The sequence below is a fragment of the Colletotrichum paranaense genome, assembly GCF_030867605.1.
Source record: "Colletotrichum paranaense strain IMI 384185 chromosome Unknown Scaffold_9.1, whole genome shotgun sequence".
Taxonomy (NCBI): Eukaryota; Fungi; Ascomycota; class Sordariomycetes; order Glomerellales; family Glomerellaceae; genus Colletotrichum; species Colletotrichum paranaense.
This window is the reverse complement of record NW_026848967.1, coordinates 211577-232569: the sequence shown is the minus strand read 5'-3', so window position 1 is coordinate 232569 and position 20993 is coordinate 211577. Positions and strand designations below refer to the sequence as shown.

The 20993-nt window shown below is 52.7% G+C and overlaps 7 protein-coding genes across 7 annotated transcripts; 3 read left to right on the top strand and 4 right to left on the bottom strand.

Annotated features, from left to right (window-relative positions):
* Positions 1–40: 40 nt before the first annotated feature.
* On the bottom strand, positions 41–3373 carry CPAR01_10826 (uncharacterized protein; the record flags this gene model as incomplete). The annotated part of the gene is made up of 8 exons (XM_060495086.1): positions 41–320; positions 370–555; positions 636–1133; positions 1585–2128; positions 2179–2694; positions 2748–2973; positions 3063–3300; positions 3357–3373. 8 exons carry the CDS (start codon positions 3371–3373, stop codon positions 41–43), a joined length of 2505 nt encoding a protein of 834 aa, XP_060345434.1.
* A 1435-nt stretch (positions 3374–4808) lies between these two features.
* On the top strand, positions 4809–6256 carry CPAR01_10825 (uncharacterized protein; the record flags this gene model as incomplete). The annotated part of the gene is made up of 2 exons (XM_060495085.1): positions 4809–5689; positions 5749–6256. The coding sequence occupies 2 exons, from the start codon at positions 4809–4811 to the stop codon at positions 6254–6256; spliced, it is 1389 nt and encodes a 462-aa protein (XP_060345433.1).
* Positions 6257–7446: 1190 nt separating this feature from the next.
* On the bottom strand, positions 7447–8941 carry CPAR01_10824 (uncharacterized protein; the record flags this gene model as incomplete). The annotated part of the gene is made up of 5 exons (XM_060495084.1): positions 7447–7999; positions 8096–8321; positions 8373–8594; positions 8647–8835; positions 8902–8941. The coding sequence occupies 5 exons, from the start codon at positions 8939–8941 to the stop codon at positions 7447–7449; spliced, it is 1230 nt and encodes a 409-aa protein (XP_060345432.1).
* Positions 8942–11445: 2504 nt separating this feature from the next.
* On the top strand, positions 11446–12441 carry CPAR01_10823 (RING-like domain-containing protein; the record flags this gene model as incomplete). Its single annotated transcript, XM_060495083.1, has 1 exon — positions 11446–12441. One exon carries the CDS (start codon positions 11446–11448, stop codon positions 12439–12441), a length of 996 nt encoding a protein of 331 aa, XP_060345431.1.
* A 706-nt stretch (positions 12442–13147) lies between these two features.
* CPAR01_10822 (uncharacterized protein) lies at positions 13148–14621 on the top strand (the record flags this gene model as incomplete). The annotated part of the gene is made up of 2 exons (XM_060495082.1): positions 13148–14240; positions 14320–14621. 2 exons carry the CDS (start codon positions 13148–13150, stop codon positions 14619–14621), a joined length of 1395 nt encoding a protein of 464 aa, XP_060345430.1.
* A 442-nt stretch (positions 14622–15063) lies between these two features.
* CPAR01_10821 (SPRY domain-containing protein) lies at positions 15064–16836 on the bottom strand (the record flags this gene model as incomplete). Its single annotated transcript, XM_060495081.1, has 2 exons — positions 15064–16351; positions 16403–16836. The coding sequence occupies 2 exons, from the start codon at positions 16834–16836 to the stop codon at positions 15064–15066; spliced, it is 1722 nt and encodes a 573-aa protein (XP_060345429.1).
* A 784-nt stretch (positions 16837–17620) lies between these two features.
* CPAR01_10820 (uncharacterized protein) lies at positions 17621–20296 on the bottom strand (the record flags this gene model as incomplete). Its single annotated transcript, XM_060495080.1, has 3 exons — positions 17621–18342; positions 18401–18915; positions 20037–20296. 3 exons carry the CDS (start codon positions 20294–20296, stop codon positions 17621–17623), a joined length of 1497 nt encoding a protein of 498 aa, XP_060345428.1.
* Positions 20297–20993: the final 697 nt, after the last annotated feature.

Sequence of the window (20993 nt, the reverse complement as noted above, 5' to 3'; positions counted from 1 at the left end):
TTCAATATCAAATTATAGCTATGAAAGTTCTCTCTAATGTTCAGCGCCATAGCATATAGACTAAAGAGTCGTAATCTTCCGCTTGGGGATGAATCTGTGGTACTTCGTACTCTGCGTGGTCTTCCTCCGAAACCCCTCTGGCCTTTTCGATACGCTTCCAGTAGAGCTCCTCGGCGTCTTTGAGCAGTCTGTCCGCTTCCAGTTCACGACCAGATATCTGATAGAGAGCCTCTGAAAGCTTGTGCAGACAGCGAGCATGCTCCCCTACCTGGATATCCTTTCGCAATGATGTAATTGCCATCGCGTCTTGGAGGTATTTCCTGGGTGGTGTTAACAAAGGCCACTATATGTTTCCAGATCTAGACTTACACAGCTCGTTCCACCTCTCCTTCGAGTAGCGCGCAACATCCCATGCGGTAAATTGTAGCCGCGTAGAAGTCCGACGTTCTGGAACTGTTGCCCGTGAGCCATATGCTCTGCGCCTTTTGGAACAAGAGCTCAGCAAGCTTGAAGTCTCCTTCGAACATGGCTAGTCTAGCACGAGCGAACTGACACCTAGGCAAAATGACGAGACATTAGCCGGAGCTGTCCCAAGCACTTAAGATTGAGTCCATTCTCAGGGGTTCAGAACTTACGGTCCCGCCGTCCCCCAAATAACCGGCTTGGTTGTAAGCATGTCCTCTAGGGATTCGTCGATGTCGGTTCTAGCTTCGTCGTACCTCTTCATGTAAGCCAAAGTTCTCCCCTTGCCGTATCTTTGGTTCGGATGCCAATGGAATTCAACATTCTCAGACTTGGCCCATAGCTCCCAAGAAACCCTGCTGGTTTCCTGCCATTCCAAAGCGGTCTTATACTCGCCTAAGCAGGAGTAAAATGCAGATATGTTGTTCGCCATCCAGCTCAAATTTTGGTGATCTTCTTGAGGAGCCTTCAACTTCATGTTGCGTGCGCTCACCATCACCTCTATTGCCAGGCGATAGTGACCTCGGCGCGCCCACATCTGTGCAATATACGTGTCCGGCGAGGTTAGGTTGTACAGCTCATGGTCCTGTTCAGGAAGGGTTGCCAAGGCCAGTTTGCCTATTTCGACAAGGTCTTCAAGCTCAGGCCAAGTTTGCTGCTCCAATAGAAACCTAGTGAAGAAGTTAGCTAGCATGAACGAAATCTTGGACAGATGTATGCCGACCGTCCACATTGAGCCCACATCGCGCAGGTCTTCGTGCAAGCGTAGAAACCGAGATTGCGCCTCCTCTCGAGCCTGAAACAATTCTTGAGTTGCAATACGTGCTGTACCCACAGCTGACATTGCTCCCACACATTGTACATCGTTGCCGTTTTGCCGTCTGGCCTCTTTGGGAACACATTTTCCATCAGATGTGATGCCTCTATGAATGACTTTTGCCGGTCTTCTGGCGTCATATAACGTAGGAAGTGAGTCTGGATAAGCCGATGGATGGAGTAAGTTTGGGTCTGCCTGTCCCTCTTAACGAGTGCTAGAGTCAATAGCTCTTCCATTGCCTCTTCAAATCTGTCAGGTACCTGATTAGCGACCACAACGCATGCAACTTAAAGGGGCGTTGTCACCTATCCACATCAAGGAACCAGAGTAAGCTATCAGGCAGATCCTCGGCTTCTTTCAACTCAAATAGCGAATGAGGAATACTGTCAGGAGCGCAGTAGCTAAATGCAGCCAGCAAAGCGGCGCTGTCAGGCTTCAGATTCTGGAATGAAACCTTCCAGACCGCCTCTAAGCCGTCCTTGAAGTTTAGATTGCTTCCGTAATTATCGAGGAGTTGAGAAATTGACCATGACCGACGTTGAATGAGTCCACTCATATTCGAGATTGCCAGCGCATGACCACTGAGTCTTTCGGACAGACTATATGCAGACTTCGCTTCGTTCGCCAGAAGATCTGCACTAATATGACCAGATAGTAGATGCAAGAGAAACTTGGTGCCATTCTCTGTATTCCATGAGGGAACCTCGAGACCTCCACTGGCTGGGTCAAAGGCTAGCGAGTGGTTTCGTGTCGTGATCAATGCTAAGCCCTGGCTACCTGGCAAGGGCCAATTGGCCCGCAGAAGATCAAAACTCTCCACGTTGTCGTACACTATGAGCCATTTGCATTCTATTCACGTTAGTCAAGCCTCGGGATTCGAAGAAGCTTTGACGACTGACCCGTCTGCTGAAGCCAGTCCTTCACGATTAGTCGATTCTCTTCATGCAAGGTTCGTTGGGCTCCAGGGAGGTCTAGTCTCAGAGCAATATCGGTAAAGCTCTGCTGAAACGATATTATGTTCTCAGCGTGGACCCAGAATATCGCAGCGAGGCCTTTCTCCGCCTTCCTTTTTTCGATGTACTTCAAGGCGACATGACTCTTGCCTACACCACCCATGCCATAGAGCGCGAGTGATCGCAGGCCATCGATTCTCTGCTCTCCGAGTTGATGGTCTATTTCCTCGATGACTTCGTCACGGTTGAAGAATCGATTCGTACTGGCAGTGGGTAGCACATAGCAAGGCAACTTGGCCTTGTCAGCGAAGGAGCGAGGGGAGAGGGCCAGAAACGACAACATCGTAGCCTGCCTCTGGGAGATTTCTGCAATCTTCTCAATCTCTTTCAACGACTCATCAATCTCGGCCTGGGCATTGTCGTATATGACCGTCAAATTGGCCCACGATCCCTGCGCGTGACCTACAAGGAATCAACGAGCGGAACAGTCAGGTTTGCGTAGTCCTAGATCCTACCGTGCGGCGATGAGAGGCTGGCAATGTCTCCAGCATCCCGCAGAAACCTAATAGCATCTGATAGAAACCTTGTCATCGAAACAAAGATCTCAAAGCATGCCTCCTTTTCATCCTTTGATGGAGTAGAACTTTGACCCGCGTGGAGTTGGAAGGTCTGACAGGCTCGGCCCAACCTCTTGAGCATCTGAGTGATTCGCCGCGTTGCCTCTTCGTCGGGTAGAGCAATCTGCGCTGTTGTCAGTACAATCATGGCTTCGACAGTTTGAGGAATTATTACCTTGCTGTTAGGATTAGCCCAAAAAGGCCCCAGAAGACTTCTGGATTAAGCTCAGGACCGAGTTTTGTGGAAAAGTAATCACTAAAGCTTCTTAGATACACAAAACGTGGCTCGAGCATGCCAATCTCCTGATGAATTTCGTCCATCCCTCCAAGGAATTCCTCTTTGATATCGTCATAATTCCTGAAAATCTTGATTGTTCGACGGTCGTTTGGCTCCATGCGCTCGGTTCCTGACTTCGAGGTAGATGCCCATTGCCGGGCGAAGTGTGCCTCCCTAGAATGTGGTCAGAGTCTGAAACATCGACAGATGCCGTATAGAAATCAATATACATCTCAGATTGCTCCATGTTGAATGTTAACTCCGTAGCTTCTCAATGAGTTTGAGATTATTTCCTCAGGAACGGGGCTGGGAAACGGAACCAAGGGACAAAAAGCTCTCGCTCCTGTGCGGGTTACAGCTCTACATATGTCCCCTTACAATTTCTCGAATGCGGCGCATCCACGTCGACATGCAAAGACCCAGCGAGGAGTTGATTTGTGATACAATACAGACCTCCATTTACCTCGTGTAACCACATCTCTTTATTGAACGGCTGCAAAGCCTGGCTAGCCACTTTACACCAGTATGGTAGAACCCATCTTTAAGCTCCACACACCCCTCCAGCTCTATATTTAACGAGTCTTCAAGAGTTGTCGATGTGTCCATGTATTCCCTATATAATCTGACAAACCTATAATCCCAGATTGCTATTGTTAACATGCCTTTGATGAAGCCTTGATACTGTAGGTTCGAATGGACAGATGCAACTTCGGCCGAGGCCGAAGAGTGCGGGGTTTACGTCCTTCGGATGCAGGCTGCCGTGCATTGCCAAGGTCGGCACCAAATGACATTCCTCTTTTCAGCGAAGAGAGCTTTTGATAGGATAGCCTGATATCGCTTGCAGAAGCTCATGCCACTTCGCTTGTAGGGTGGTGTAGAGCTCGTTGCCCGGCGTAGGCGCTCATGCTCAGCCTGCTTCTGGTGTGCAGCATCAGAACAACCTTTCAGGCATAGATTCTGGCGCGGATTGAACATCAGTAAACAGTTGATCAATCATGTCAGAGCTCGTTGTCTCATGAGGGCATTTTCTACACACATTGAACGCCACACATGTTGCCTCGGTGACTGGGTGATGTGTGAGTGCCCGGGGCGCCTTGGATTTCTCTCAAGGCTGAGATAGACGGAAACTGATTGGAATACTTAAGCTTCTGTGATACCCTGGATTCTTACTTCGTAAGCTTTAGTGACCATAGCAGAGACAAGGAAGTTTCATATGCTTGTTGCTGCCTGCCGCTCCCTATCCAGCTGCGGCTGTCTGTGTCGCGTGGACTGGATGGCTGAGGTCACCCCGGCTGCCTGAGTAGAGTAAGCTCTCACTTCTTGGCACGTTGAATTCAGTCCTCAGGTGCCAAGTCAACGGTTGGATCAAGTTGAAAGTGGTCTAATAACTGGCTGATTTCTCCTGCCTTCGGACTTCTCGGTCTCAGCCGGTCAGGAGGAAGTGGTATATATTCATAAATATGGAATGACGTCTTAAATCACGTCTTTGGACAACAGTCCCTGAATTATACCTCATTGCTCAACCAAAGCCACAACAATCGACAAGTCGGGAAGCCCACCGTAGCGCGTAACGCGTAACGCAATTGTCCAGCTGCATTACAGGTAGATACCGCGACTGGGAATAAGATGTATGCATTAGCCCTAGACTCTGTTTGTTGCGCAAGTAATTGATGCCAAATAGGATGAGGCTGGGGGAAGATTCTTTTCTCAGTAGGATACTACCAAACACTGGACCGAAGTTAGAAGTCGACCTGGAGACGCAGGTCCAAGATCTCAACGGGCCGGAAGCATCGCCCTCGTCAACACTTCGCTCCCAAACCTTACAGGCCATCTTTGGTCTTTCAGGAGAAGAAATTAAGAGGTTTCCTGGTATTCAGACCTACTGCGATCACATCGAGTCCCAAGTCAAACCCCTTACGGACTCCGGATTCTCGCCCATATGGTCGTCTTTATCCAACTCAACAGCATGCACAATAACAGACTGTTGGAAGTTTCTGCATGCAGTAGCTTATAACTTCAAGTCAGCAGAGAAGGACACCAGCATTGAGGACCTCAAAAACCATGTATTATCTTCAGGGGAGAATGTGAGAGAGTCTTCGGACGCCCTCCTTCTTGCGGCCGTCTTCGCTGCCGTATGCTTGTTGACCATGACTCTTCAACCGTCGTTGGATTTTGAACCTTTCGGGGGCCAGATCTGCCTCGCTTGTAGATTTCCAAGCCTTACCGATGAGGCGAGCCCGCAAGGTCAAATCGCCAGGCAGAACTTGAGGGAGGCAAAGCGGCCGATCAAACGAGTTTTCGAGTTATTCGAACACAGCGCGTGGGATGATCAACCGACAAACATGGATCATTCGATAGGAGAACATGATAGTCTATACGAAGGAAGTCTGAATCTTGAGGTTCTGTTGTTCGGACGTATTAAAATCCAGTGGGTGGACACGCTGAGTGAACATCTCAGGTTCGACCTGGTCAGCCGGCGTCTTTCCATCTTTCGCTTCCCGACATTCTGCGTTCTGTCTGCCCTGCGAAAAGGGGGGAAAGAGACTACTCCTCTGCTCGACAGGTAAGTAAAGCTTGCTGGAGTCAACTATCTAATTGCCTTTCTAACAAGGTCATGGACAGCATCAATGAAGGCTTCATGCCGACCACTCTAGAAAATCGATACCAAAATTACGTCACCTTGGAACAAGAAGTCTTGGTCTCCTACCGCCTCCTCTTCGGACAGAGCGCTCGCTCGAGGAATCTCATCAGGTCAGACCTTCAAAAGCTCGAGCAGAGCGGCCAACCGTTCGACAATCTGCTATATACCCTCTGCGGTCCCAAGAAGGAGGTCGACAAACTGCCGCGCAGCATATGGCCGGTGGGCTGTAGAGACTTTGAGCAGGAGAAGCTCCTGGAGAGCGACGTCTACAGCGCCCAGAGCGACTTCCCGCGGTTGGGCTATCGCCTGATCAACCTTCAGAGGTTCAGCCTGCGCCAGAAGCCTCGCCGGTTGACGGACCTGTGGAGGGACCGCAGGAATCCGCTGCAGTGGTATACCTTTTGGGCGGTCCTGTGGGTTGGGGGAGCTGGTATCATATTGGCCATCATACAAACGATCCTTGCGGGGGTTCAAGTTGTCAGGTCGTGAAGGGCTGAATGTTCTAATCCTTTGGCTAGGAAAGTGACTGCGTCCTTCATCCTACTCGATGGAAGTTTTCCAGGCAACGATGGGGAAGAATTTCCTGTTCTGGACTGTGTTGCTCAGACTGGAAATCAAATCTTCGCAAGGAGCATGGAAATAAGGCTGACTTATGGGCAAGGTTTTGAGAAGCCTCGTGTGGCTTTATCGACCATTGGGCGTTCACTGATCAGACGACATCGAAACCCAGACCAATGAAATCAGAATTGGAGTCAGACATCCCTCCATTCCTCGGCACTTCCCAGACTTCAAATCACCGCGATAATGTAAATGTCTCTCGTAGTAGGCAGGCACTGCCGACTCAAAGGAGTCAAAATGAAGCTTATTCTGACTCGCGGTTGCATCCCTCTTTACCTGCCAGCCACTTGGGTACAGCACCCAGAGATCTGGGTTAGGGGCCGTGACGCCCACCACCACCTTTATTCACACAAGAGTTGCGGGCAGTTTCTGAAAGCTACGGATGTAACGACCACGCGTGCACACACACACACACACACACATGCCTATTCTGACAAAATGTGGAAGGCGACGGCGGGATGACTAAACTACGGGCTTCGTGACTCGTGGAGAATCGACTGTTCTGGCCCATGAGCTGGCTGGCTGGCTCTACACAATCTCTCTAAAGTCGCCTCAACACACACGGTATGGAAGGGGGTTGTATTGGCTTATTTGCTTTCCATGGCATGGCTTGGCCGCTAAATCGTAGTCAATACATCCCCTCCAAAAAGATTTGCGTCGGGATAGCCCTTTGAATCTCCGTGTCATGTAATACACTGAGAAATCCGTCATATCCCTGTGTAACCGTGGCTGGGGGACGGTATCGAATCCGGCGTCTTGCTTGAGCAAGAACAGCTGAAGATGTGACCCTGATCGTCGATGATGTCTCTGTCGCTCTCTTACCCCAGATCTAGGCACCCCCAGATCTTGATGATTCAGGACGCGGAGGTTCAAGCCCCGCACCATTGGGCAGTCATCCGGGTCACTATGTCGGCTCGTGAGGAGATATTGGCGTGGAGGTCCCCTTCCCCCAGCTTAACCTGGTTGTCAGCGTGCATGGTCTACAGGGAGATCTTTCGCAGAAAATGAAATCAATACGGGCCTTCGACCCAAGTGGTATCATTCGATCATAACTCGTAAAACTATTGCTTCGGGTACAAATACACATTTACAGGTTTCGCAGGCCCCTCGGACGTATCAGACGCATCAGAACCAACGAGCGGCCACTGGTCGTCCTCGGCGACCTTTCTCGACCCGTCCATATTCAGCTCCCTCAGCTGAATCCCGTTCCCGTCAGCCGTGGGCGTGTACAAGCCGGCGTCATCCGCGACGTAGGGCGTCAGGGAGATCCGCGGCGGATACGTCAAGCTCCTGCCCCTTCCCCCCATCCTCGAAGAAGAAAACGCTTGTGACATCCGGGTGCGGGTGTTGCGTCGCTGCTGATTGTTGCTCATCCTCCTACTATTCCTCTCGCGGAGCCGCCTCGGAACGAGCCGTGCCACCAGGTAATCTCGAAACGTCTTGGTCGTGCCAAAAACGACAAACGTCAGCAGGCTAGCGGACACGCCGGGCAGAAAAAGTATGAGGTCCAGATGCAGTCGTTCCGTGCTGAGGTCCGGGCTCTCGCTCAACGAGTCGCGAGAATTTTGTTTTGCGGATGAAACTTGAAACATAATGGTCACCACCTGAAAGATGCTTTTCGAAGAACGAAAAACCACCCGGTTAGCTTCGTCGACTCCACACTACAGACTTTGAGGCTTGGGGAACCCCCCCATTTGAGGCTGTACTTACGCTAACGCAACGAAAGCTATGCTGAATCGTACAACAAGCCATCGATCGTAGATACTTCGGCGGCGCGTTTCGCTTCCGCTGTCGAAGACGAGCGTGTCGCTGCTTTTCGTGCTGTTGGAGCGTTGACCATATTGGACATTCCAAGAAAGAAGGTTTCGGCGCGTGTGGATGTATTTGACCAAAATAACCATGAGGAGAACTCCGCTGCCGCTCAGACAGAAACCCACTGGCAAAAGGGTTAGATGCAGTTGATGTACAACGGGGTAAGGAGACTTACTGATGCCATCAGCCAACACTAGAAAGGGTACTGTCTGCTTCTGGACAGCCTCGAGTCGTAGAATTCCCATCAAGATCGCGGGTAACAAGATAGCAATGGCTTTTTCGAAGTAGTTTACTCGTTTGCGAGTCGACTTTACGGGCTCCAATTGGAAGATCGATTGTGTGAGAGCAACTGCCCAAAAAAAGGTCAGGGCCGCTTCGACGTTGTAACTGTAGAACTCTAGGAGCTTGTCAGAGAAAGGTACGAAATCTGTTGGCGAATTGGATCTTACGGATATAGAAAAGTACCAGGTCCAGGCCAGTTGACTGGCCGGCGATGGCAAGCTCAGGATTGCCGACGTTGGCGTTTGAATGCTTGAATTGTGCAAGCTTGATGTCTCTCCATCGTACAATTGTGTGAATTTGCTGGGCTACAGAAGCAGCCGTCGACAAACCAGTGAAGTATGATACCAGGGCGACATCTGTTCACAAGAGCGCACGTCAGTATCCTGAATCACTTCCTGGATCCACAACCCATGACTACTCACAGCTAAGGCCTTCACGATGGGCATACACCAGCCATGCCATGAGAACACTGCATGCTAGGCAGAACAAGGAGTAAGAAAGTACTCCTATAGCTGTGCCTAGCTCTTCTTGAGGCAGCTGAATGGCCATATCACCCCCTTGGATGTTGGCCCAGCAGGCCAGACATGAATACGGAGCTGTTGACCGCAGGCAGGGAACAAGGTGACGGGGGACGAGGAGAAAGAAGAAATTAAGAACTGGGGAGCAAGCAACGGCATGGCCATGTTTATCATGCGGCCCTGAGATCGATCCGCCCCCTGCGATCGACGCAAGGTTGTCTCCCCGGACCCGACTCAAGAGTAATGGAAAGGGAACCCAAGATCGGTCGGTTTGGACATAGGCGCCGACGAACCTTGTTCGGTGCTCGCAACGATATGAGGTGTGCTACGCAGACGCAGGCGGTTAAATGACGAGATGGGACTTCCCAGCATTCCAGAGACAGGGCAAGGGAGTTTGGGCCGACTTGAGAACCGCAAGCCCCCCTACAGCGTATAGCCGGCGGACTAGAAATGTCTTGGCTGGGGATCCTACGAGGGGGTGGTGGCGGGGCCGCTCGGGATGGTAATGAAGAGTTTTACCTTGTTGTAGGGTGGATAATAAAGGTTGAAACACGATAGTGTACGAAGGCGATCTCCAGAACAATATTACAACCAGGTCGAAATGGCTTCGGAGGCTGTCCATTCGGATATGTCATGGCGAGACAGATTGACATTGTGACGGCATTCTAGCTGGCTTCTGGGTGCGATTCTGGCGGCATCTGCCGACCACAGACTCGGTGGCTGCTTGACCCGAGATGAAAACGTTGGACGCCACGCTCCATCTAATAGAAGACATCACTAGTTTGCGTGGGTTAGGCCGAAGCAGCAGTGCGCAAGCGTCGTCGCAACTGTTGCGGAATACAAGTCCATAGGCCGACCAAGTGTCAAACTAAAGGCTGCTAGAGGGTAAGTGGCATGGCAACGTACGAGTTCGACCGAACTCTTCGCCTCCCATATTGAGACCAACCACAATTGTCGCTGGGGTTTGAGGCAACGATGGCTCGAAACATGTCTGGTAAGTGGAGGCGCGTCCTCGAGGCAAGATTCGTTGCCGACTGAGGGTGTGTGGACTGACGGACGTTGCGGAGGGGTCTCCCGGACCAGCCTCAACCCGGTAGAGGCGACCGGGCCGATGGGAGGCAACATACTGCGTATGGCAACCCCCAACAATGCGATGCCATTGGAATTGATTGGAGGCTGCACTGTTGTCGACAACGAATTCGAGTCAGTCGGTGGCTGAAAACACAGTTTCCATCTTCTGGAAGACAATCTCCCCTTAAAGGAAGGTCCGAACATGTCAGAGTTTCGACCAGTTCGATACGATGCTCATCATATCATCTCATTGTTGAGCTGAGTTCGATGGCAGGGGAGCATGCCGCCTACCGAGTGCTCGGTGCTTGGGCTCATAGAGGGACAGGGTGAATCCATGAAGGTGATTGGGGCTAGTGGTTTTGTATTAACCTTGGTCCTCCTGAGTCAGAAATGAACACGAAAAAGGCCTTACACCACTGCCCAATCTAGCCCGAGCGACGGACGTGGCTTCGGGTGTTGGACCCAAGAAGGCAAGCAGCGAAATCCTAGTGCTAAACCAAAAAGCAGGTTTAGTCGCGGAGGCGCAGATTGTTGAGATGAAAGGCCGACGGCGTGTGGTGTCAGTCCTGCCATTACTGCTAGAAGGAAGGTTGCTGAACGTCTGCCGCGACACAATTTTGGATCTAAGGCATATCGAGTCTGCGTAACGGTCGGACCACTCCCACGTGCTGATGAGTGAGCCGGCTCCAATAAAGAGCGAGTGCGAGGTCGAGATTGTATTAGAGCTGAACCTTGGAGGGAGCCCGGCGGGTGTGAGTATGATCGGCAGTCACAGCAAAGTGCCGTGTCGTCGGCATGTGGCGTCTTCGTCCTGTAAGCTTGTGAGAGAGAGCAAGGTTCGTTCGCTGGAATGAACTTCAGCTGCTGCCCGAAGGAGCCATGCACACCATGCACTCTCCAACCTGCTGCCCAGCAAGAAGGTTGGTGTTCAGGGGTTGAAGGATCTGGAACTCCACTCGGAGCGAGGATCCCGTCCAGAATGGACCCAGAGCCACGGAGAGGCCCTGCCCGCTGGCCGATGCGCAGTGCAATTTGGGAAAGGAAGATCTCATTCCAAGAAGATGGAAATTCTCCGGCGAAGTACCGCAGCCTTCTTCCAGCCACTTTGTGGCTCACCAACGGTCTCCACTTTAACTTCCTCTCAGGTCTCTATGTACATACTTTGGTGGAAGGCACGGTGGGGTCCCCAGAAGCTCTGGCTTTCAATTACTGTGTAGTTCTTCACCAGCGAAGCGCGTCCCGGTCGCGTCTAGAGGCATTCCCCCGCGAAAACCTTAGCGACTCGCAAAAGCCTCTAGGACATGCCAACTACGGCCGTTATGACACGCTGTCAAACCCCCAGATACACGATTCAGTCTTAAGCCTTACCACGCCGAAATGAACATTGTCCGAGAACACTACAACGATGGCAACCGTGCCTTCCTTCAAGCCTTCCTGGCTCGGGGCACCCTCACATACGAAGACGCACAGCCTATCCTTGCCGGAATCTTCACCATCGAAGCCCAAGATGGCGAGCCAGTCGCCCCCGAACAGGTCACGGTGGAGGACTTCGACTCTTACCTGCAAGCTGCAGCCGAAGGCGTCTCCTTCTTTGACTACGAGATACGAAGCACGATCCATCAAGTCACCAAGAAGCGCATCTACGCTCTCGTGAACACCGCCTCCGACCCCATGACGCAGCTGGCGACCACATTCAACGCAGAACAGATTGCCTTTACAAAGAGATTATTGGACGCCATGTTCGAGACATATAACTCCCCGCGCATGGAGCTCATGTGCATCACGGAGATGCAGGCTATCAAGCTGGCCCGCCCTCCTCGACAGAACAACAATCATAACGACGAGAACGGAGAACCCACGCAGACGCAGTCTTCCTCGGACAAGGGACTTAAGCACAGCGAAGTGGAAGACATGCTGGCGAACCTAGTGAACCAGGGTTGGTTAGAGAAGTCCAAGGACGGGTTCTACAGCCTCAGCCCAAGAGCACTGCTTGAGCTCAGGGCATGGCTGATTGACTCGTTCAACGACCCCGACGCGGCCGCGCAAGATTGGCAGCGCATCAAGTTCTGCGAGGCGTGTAGGGAAATCGTCACAGTTGGACAACGGTGCGCGGAACGAGACTGCAACGCGCGCCTGCACAATACATGTCAAGAAGGTTACTGGCGCACTCAACGGAGTCACAAGTGTCCCAGGTGCTCAAAGGACTGGGATGGTGAACACTATGTTGGAGAGCAGGCTATGACCAGCACAGAGGCATATCAAAGGGGCCGCCGGAGGAGTGGAGGTGGCAGGAAGAGTAATGCGGCAGACGAAGTCATGCACGAAAACGGGGAGCATGGAGACGAAGAAGAAGAAGACGAGGATGAGGCATGATGAAGCATAGAAAGATGTGGAAGCCCTACCCGCGGGATGCGATGGGCAGTTGCCATACAAGATACCCCAAGATGGCGGCTAACTCAGCCGAACCACTCAATATTTACCAATAGCATACAACACCTTACATAACGCCCAGACAACTGTCAAAGGGGACTGGATGAGCCGCAATGCTCTTAGAGGTTTTTCATTTGCCCATACCAGCCCCAACAAAAGAGGCGAATTCTGAACGGGTGATCATTCATGCTCATCCATTGGATGCCTCCGGCGCAACCTCAAACAACTGGACCGCTCTTAAGCGAACCGGCAGCTGTATCCGGATCTCCACTCTTGTCCATTGCACCGCCACATCGGAGGCCGCTGCAAGGGTGACATCACATGTGGCTGTGTGAGCTACCCCCCAGCTTGCCCGCTCAACCAATCTAACACATGAACTTGGACGACGTGACGCCGCATGATAGAGCGCAGGGCCCTGGCCCAGACCCAGACCGCATGTGATTCAGAACAAGCGCTTGGCCGTTGTAATAAAATAAACCTGTTCCGGCCGCCTCATTACAACGCTCTTGCATCTTCCTCGAGGAAACTACAGCTTCTTTGCCGTGATTATTTGTCGACAGCATATTGAATCACAGAACTTGTCAACCAGTACGCCACCCTTAGACTCTGTTGGTTTCTCCCCAGAGAAACCTAAACTTCGTCGCCCAAGATGTTGGAATACCTGAGCTACAAGAAGTTCAAAAAGTACAAGACAGAGAAGGAGGCAAAAGAGGCGGCAGCAGCAGAAGGCGAGGTGGAACACAACAACGGTTCGCCAGCACCATTACCATCACCAGGCAAGCTTCACCCAGACTCGCGACCATCAGCCACAAGGCGCCAAACGAGCTCGCAGTCCGTCTCGACAACAGCAAGCGCAGCGACAGGAGGCGGAGGCCCCGCGCCTCTCCTCAACCGCAAAGATGAGGCCTTCTTCAGACGCATCCTCGCCGACGCCAACGACGTCGACTCGGACGACGAGAGCGTCCGGCCCGCCCTGCCCCCGCGCAGCAAGACGCCAGAGTACATCTGGGAGGACTCTGACGGGTCCCGGCGCACCGCCGCCGCCGCCGAGAAGCAGACGCCCAAGAAGGCCGCGACAGTAGCGGTAGACCCCAAAGACGCAAATGCCTCGGGCAGCAGTTCCAAAATTCCCAGCAAGATCGCCTTCCTCTTCAACAAGGCCAAAGGAACCCTCGACGACAAGGACAAGCAGCTTGCCCCAACAAAGGCAAACGTCCCACCAAAGGAAGCCGCCCGCGAAGAAGACGACCTCTCCCGCGTGCTCGACGACCTCAACCTGTCAGCGCGCAACAACAAAGCCGTGCCCTTATCCGCAGAATCCTCCGAGCTCGTCTCCAAATTCACCCTCGTCCTAAAGGACCTCGTCAACGGCGTGCCCACCGCCGCAGACGACCTCAAGGCCCTCGTCGAGGACCGCGACGGCACCCTCGCAAAGACGTTTGACAAGCTCCCCAACAGCATGAAGAAGCTCGTCACCCAGCTCCCGGACAAGTTCACCGCCAGTTTGGGACCCGAGGTCCTCGCCGCCGCCGCGAAAGCACAGGGCGTCAACCACGCGGAATTCGCCGCCGAGGAAGGCATCAAGGGCGCCGCGAAGAAGATGTTCACGCCCACGAGCCTCGCGGACCTTGTTACCAAGCCGGGCGCCGTCGTGGGCATGCTCAAGGCCATCGTCAACGCTCTCAAGCTGCGCTGGCCGGCCTTTATCGGCGCAAACGTCATCTGGAGCGTTTCCATCTTCCGTAAGTCTTTTCTACCCCTTGACCAGTCCTTCGTCTTCAAGAATCAGGAGTAGAATGCTAACATGATTCCCCTCAAAAGTCCTCCTCTTCGTCCTTTGGTACTGCCACAAGCGCGGCCGCGAAGAACGCATCAAGCGCGAAAACGCGCCCGAAATCATCGACGGCTCCGGCCGCATCGAAGAACTCCCCGATGACCCGGCCCTCATGGCGGGTCCCTCCCGCTCGCGCACCGAGCCGGTGGTGCGGTCATCAGATCGTCCGCGCAGCCAGCGCAGCGAACGCAGCCGGCGGAGCGGCCGACACAGCTCCGGACGGACGACGCCTCAGCGACGGGCGTCGCCGGGCCCCGATTCCCCTAGACGGAGGTCGACAAGGAAGTAAATAGGGGCGGGGGGGGGCTGTCGCGTGCTTTGGAAGTTGACCGACTTTTCTTCCTTTTCCACAATTCTTTTCTTTTATAATGACCCTTACGGCTGGCGTCTCCTTGAACTCTGCGACGAATGATTCAGAACGATGTTTGAATGAAATGGACAGGCAAGGATGAGAACTACATGATGAGAGATGAAATATATTCAGTCTCGTTCCATATATTTTTTTACCATCCTTACCCTCTGGAAAATTAAACACCCTCTATGTGGAGAGGACATTTTCCCTACTCAATGTTTCTCACCCAGTGATAGATTCAATGTACAGCTATGAATTGGAATGCAAAGACTTTCATAATCGCAAAGTCTGTCTGGGTATCTTCCGGAGCGCAAAACAGAAAAAGAATTGCCTACTGTGTCTCACAACATTGCCTCCCCCATCGTGAGGGTCATCCCTTCTAATCGTCCTGAACCAACTCCTTAATCTCCTCGCGTCCACCAGCAGCAAGACTGCCCGTCTGACCAGCCTTCTCGCCCCCCTGACCGAAACGATCAATGACTTTGCAGCCATCCTGGACCCAAAAGTCAACCTCGTCAATGATGTCATAGACGATATCTTCGACAATCTGCTCCGTGTACCGCTCCGAGACCGGCCGCACCTGATCCAGACCAGGGTACGCGGGCACCAAGGATGACGCTGCTACCTTCTTGGATTCTTCCTGTCCGGCGTCGATCATGGACACCTCATTGTCGTCGGGACTCTCTTCTAGCCCGGGAGGCGGGAACCAAAAGTCGGGGCCAAAGTTGACCTCGGCAGCACCGCCTCTGAAGACGCTCACGGCGGGATAGTAGCCGAGCATACCATTGTCGAGGCCCTCGCGAGCACCGATCTGTCCCTGCGGCTTAGAGGCCGGGGGCAGGAAGGCGAGAAGGTCGGTGAAAGGGGTGCCCATGAGCACGCCGTTCTTGTACACCTTGATGAAGGATCCAGGAAGCGTACGGAGGGCAGGGACGACGTGGTTAGGGTTGGGCGGTTCGACCGAGTTGGCCGGGCCGGAGGAGACAGGCGAAGGGTTCATGAGGTCCTCGAGCTCCTTGGTTGTGTGGTAGTCAATCTTCTCAAAGTAGATGTGCGACTTGAAGCGAATGGGGATGCGATCACGGACGATATTGGGCGCATCAAAATTTGTGCTGTCATAGTCCAAGCCGGTATCAACGGCCGGGTTGTACTGACCAGCCAGGACCTTGCGCTGCAGGCGTTCCGAAGGCAGCTGGATCTCCAGGCCGATGACATCGCCCTCCCGGATGCCCTCTCCCTCGGGGAAGAAGGACTTGGGTCGTGACATGTAAACCTTCTCGCCTCCAACGTCGCGCAAGCCGTAACTGTATGCGTCGAATCCTACTGGCGCATCCAAAGTTGCCTCTCTTCTCGCGAAACCCATGCGCACGTGGCCATGCGACTCGGGCTTCTCGTCTCCGCTTGTCTTGTCGACAATTCCTCTTGTAATCTTGGTCTCCCAGTAGAACCGTCCCTCCCGAATAGCGACATTCGCGCGCGTCATACGGAAACCCTTGTTGGTCGTAATATGAAGGCCCGTCTGGTCAAAGAACAGATGAGTTGCGCTGTCCTCGAAGCTGAGATGAGGCCCTGTGGGCTCTGCTTCGGTACCTCGGTAGTATAGTGCTGAGGGGAATCCGGGGTCCGCTATACAGTGAGTGTAGTGGTAGCTTTTCTTATTGTGAACACTTTGGTCTCGTTAGCATTTTCAGTCAGAACTCCGCTGTCGGCAAACTCACTGCTCCGACGTCTCGTAGAACTGGATCTCGCTTCCATCCAAAGCAGGGACGTTATGGTGATGAGTGAAGCTGGCGCCGCGAGCAGGTTCAAAGTCGGAAGGCTTGGGAGGCGCCAGCTTGTAGCGCATCGGACTGTAGTCGGACTGCTTAGGTTCGCGATGCTTGGGGTCCGGCGTGCCGCGGTTGCTGTCGCCGCCAAAGGCGCCCTTGGATTCGCGCTTCTTCAGCGACTCCTTCTTATTGCGCTTTGCTGGCATCTCGTCGGCGCCTGGAGGTTTTGGTGTAGATCTGACGTCGGGATTGAGTGGCGAAGGTACAGAAGGAGTAAAGTCTTCTTCGAGAGCAGGTCTCTTCAAGGGGATCGCAGTTGAAGATGGAAGGGAGCCGCCCGGGGTCGGCTCCCGTGGAGGAGGCGTGCCTGAATCAGAGGCCATTGGAACGTCTATTCAATTCGAACGTGAAGTTTCCTTGTGTATTCAAGCCGTGAAAGTGGGTGCGCGGTTGGATGGGTGCTGCAGTGGGTGGAGGAGTGGTGAACAATGGAAGAGTTTCGAGGTCTTGGTTCCTGTCGCGAGGCGCGTGTTTCACAGGTCGAAATTTTGGGAGCTGCACCAGGGAAGCTTCAGCACACCCCGCGTCAGCCATGGAAGCTGGGTCTGTCGTCACGCAGGGGGGGTCTTAGCGGGTAGCCAGGGGTCTAGTTCCTCCCCCGGCCATCAATAGGCACTTGGGCTAGAACCTGGCGGGGCAGGCAGGTAGGTACTACAGGTTGCTGCATATGACACCTAGCTGGAGCTTGGTCATCCCAGAGAACCAACCTGGAAAGCTTACCTTATTACAGCCTCTCTCACATGTCTTTCACAAGAGGTTTTGTTTGGTGCTTTTTGAGATATACTCCAAGAGCCATGAACCTTATTATGACTTTTCCCTCAAGTGAGCCTTGTGATGATTCTATCTCTTTGAGAACAACGACTTTAGGCCACCATATCGCACACATTGGTTCTGGCTTTTTGTAAATCAGATCAGCACTTGAAGTGGGACTTGTCTTTCGCTCTATCAGCTCTCTATCGGACACCATGCCCCTTCTACTATGCCGTCAAACGCCAGTCCCATGTTTATCCTTACAAAGTGTACAGAGGGGGTTGTTTGTACAATGTTTTGTTTTTTCTCCATCCAACCCTGGTATCACCCGTTTCCAGCCCAACCTCCAAAACCTCCTTAGATGGCACGCTCCTGCTCTTCCACTGGTGGATCCCAAGTCTCTAATGACTTGAGAATGCGTTGGTACAAGAACAGCATGGTGCCGCTCTGAATAAAAGTCCAGACACCACGGGGACCCACGCCCCTGAACCATCCGCTGAGCCCCTCCGTCTGGTAAATGACTTTGAGACCTTCGATGACGGACGAGGTCTGCAAGTTGACCGCGCCTGGTCGCGGGGTATGCGTCGAGGGTGAAGACGTTGAAATGTTGCGCGTCTGAGATTTTGACGTTGAAGCGTGCGCAGCGCCCTTGACCACCGGCTTCATCTCCTTGGGCAACAGATCAGGGTGCACCTGCGTCTGCAAACGCGTCTTGACGACGTCCAGAGGACATGTCATAATGCCAGCCAGGCTGCCGGCGAGACCGCCGGTAAGGAGCTCCAGCGGCACACCAACATCTCTGCTCTGCTTGTAGGTGCGTGCCCAGGCGTGAAATTGCTCCCAAAACATAAACTGAAGTGCTGAAAATGGGAGGTCACGGGCCAGTGTTGCTTGGTAACCGTGGAAGAGCGCAGCCGGTCCTTCGTGACGGACAATTGTCCGCGCCGCATCAACGGTTCCTCTGTAGTTGTAGCCCGATTTGAAATAGGGGTTATTATACCGTCCTTGCAACTGCAAGCGGGTCTTTAACACCTCGGATGGAACGTAAACGATGGAGCCGGCTAAATCTCCGAGAAAGCCTTGAAAACAGTCAGTTAGTTAGTGTCTCTCGACAGCACAGCGCGAGGATCGACGAACCAGCTGTGAGGTAGGCCAGGTGCTGTTGCACACCATGGTCGATGAGAAACCGTTTACTCCATTCGTACGTCCCAAAAAACATCATCGTGCCCGGAAGGGAACCACCCAAAGCCGGTATCCATCCGCCGTAAAGACCTCGTCGGACGCCCTCTTGCCGTAGTATCTTGTAGTATGACGAGCCCAGAGACGTGTATTTTGGCGGTATGTGCGGGTCGCCCTGTTGCCGCGTCTTGACCGTGTCCAGGGAGTGCATGAGCATGTCGCCCGTCGAACCTCCGACACCTCCAGCAATCATGGCGTGGAGGTAAGGCGGGCGGCCCTCCTCTTCGAAAGAGTCGTCTTGTAAGCTCATATCCTCCTGTCTAAAAGATTGTCCGACTGTTCTGATATCCGGCAAAAGTCCTCCCGTCTGTACCGCATATCTATCCTCCTCGAACGAGGCCGCCGCCGCCGGGGTCGAAGCCGAGATGCCCCCCTGAATCGTTTGCGCGTTATTGTCGGCCGGAGCTAGGGAGCTGACGATGCGGTCAGCGACGGACATTTGCGAGTGATGCCTGTCGTTGTTTGACCAGGCACTCTCTGGTCTGCGTCAAGGGTTCGGTCCCTCTCGGTCCTGAAATGCTGACGTCGGTCGGTTTCGATGTCGAAGGGGGGAAGAGAGATTCGCGGTTGGGCACTGGTGAGTTCCCGCTGCGGGACGACAGAAGAAATAACGCAGTAAATGGGCTTCGAGGGGAAATTGAAGGAGAGGCCTCCTCGTTGTTGTTTGTCGCGTGGGTTAATTGGCGCAGTCAAAAACTTGGCGGCGGCGAGGAGCAGCAGCTGCAGATAATGATATCGAAATTTCATGCAGGGTTCCCGACTCTGGGAATTTTTGTTGGTGGTGCACAGACCACATGCAATGCTGTACTCCCGCTGCGTCACCGTCGGGTGAGCTCCCGTCTCTTTCTTTCATCAGCTGCAAGTGTCGACTGAATCAGCCGGACCTAAGGCCCTGAGCTGAAAGCCCGGTCCCGAGAGCTCCGAGCTGTAACGCGGGACAGCCCGCGCCGCTTCAAAGATGGCGGGATTTTGAAATGCCCGGACTTAAGGACCAGATAGATCAATCGTCATTAGAAACAATCCGAATACTCAGAGGGGAGTTGAAGTTGAAAGTACCCAGTCGTTGACCAACTACCTCATGGTATACATAAACTTTTGATGGCCCTGTAACCCAAATCCAGGACTCTCTTAGTGTCCCGCTCACATGCTTATTCATACACGAAGCCATTTGCGCTTCAGTATCTATCCTTGAATTTGTGTTCTTCCCATTTCACGCGGCCAAACTTGCGCCAAGGCCAGATATTCCATATGCATTTTCCTGTCACCAGAGCCATAGATATCGGACCGTACGTATTACTGTCCAGCGTCTGATCCTGTGGCCCATCTCCCTCCACCCAAATATGGCCCTGCGGTACCCTGACCACTCTCTCCGGATACGGTGCTCTCGTTGTGACATATTCGCCTTCCAGCGCGACGACTCTCTTGATCGCTACGGTTTCGGGATGGAAAGGGCTCCTGTAAAAAGCAAACGAAAGGGTCAGCTCGCCGCTCGGCTTCTCAACCTTCATGATACGAAGGGCAAGTGAAAACGCACCTAAATGTGACAATCATGCCTCTCTGGAGCCCGTAGGAGGGTTTCCACCTCCAATTGAGCACCATATCATTTGCAGTCGTCTTATTGCGATCCTCGTTATAGTAGGGGTACATGGAGCCGCCGCTGATGCTCGTGATGGTCGCAACATGGTCGTTGAATGTAATCACGACCGGGATCCATGTCGCAAGCCCAAGCAGGCGAAGCGTGGTGTCACCGAGGAAGCTCCCTCGTGCGCGCGCCCATAGCGAACGGGAAGCCATGGGCGCAAGATATTGTCAGGTTTTCGCGGAGGTTTACCGCGCTGTGCCTTGGGAACAGCGCCTTCTCTCCTGTTGCAGGTAGAATTGTCGCGAGGAAGGTTTCGAGCTCGCCATCATCTCATGTTGTTATCTTATCTCTTATCTTATCAATTCTAAGGTATCACCAGAAAGTACTGGAGCTTTGGGAACATCAACTAAGGTACGCCTAACAACTCCCCCCCTACATGCGGGACTTTCGAGATTCCATCATACGATTCGATATCTCTTTATTTGACAATTGTATGAAAATGATGATTATTTAATATTTATCTTGGTCAGCAGAGAACATTGAAAGATAAGTAATGAACCGCACAATCGAGTTGAAGTGTAGTAATCATATGACACGATTGCCTCTGCCGATTCGTCTCTTTACGTTCTGTTGCTCAGGCCCAATCTTCTAGTCATATATATCTTCAATGAATCAAATATTCTTTATTCTTAAATCTCTAGGGTGAGACGAGGATCACGAAATTTCTAGTACATGCAATATATACTTCGAACAAAGAACATCACAATTTGAACCCAAAAAGGAAAGAGTTCACCCCCGCGGTGCCGATTTGGGGGCTACTTCTCTTGGTTCTCATGCTGGGAATCGAACTCGAACTCGTAGCCTGTCGTCGAGTAGGCTGTTGGCGCGACTGAATTTTTTGATTGTTGA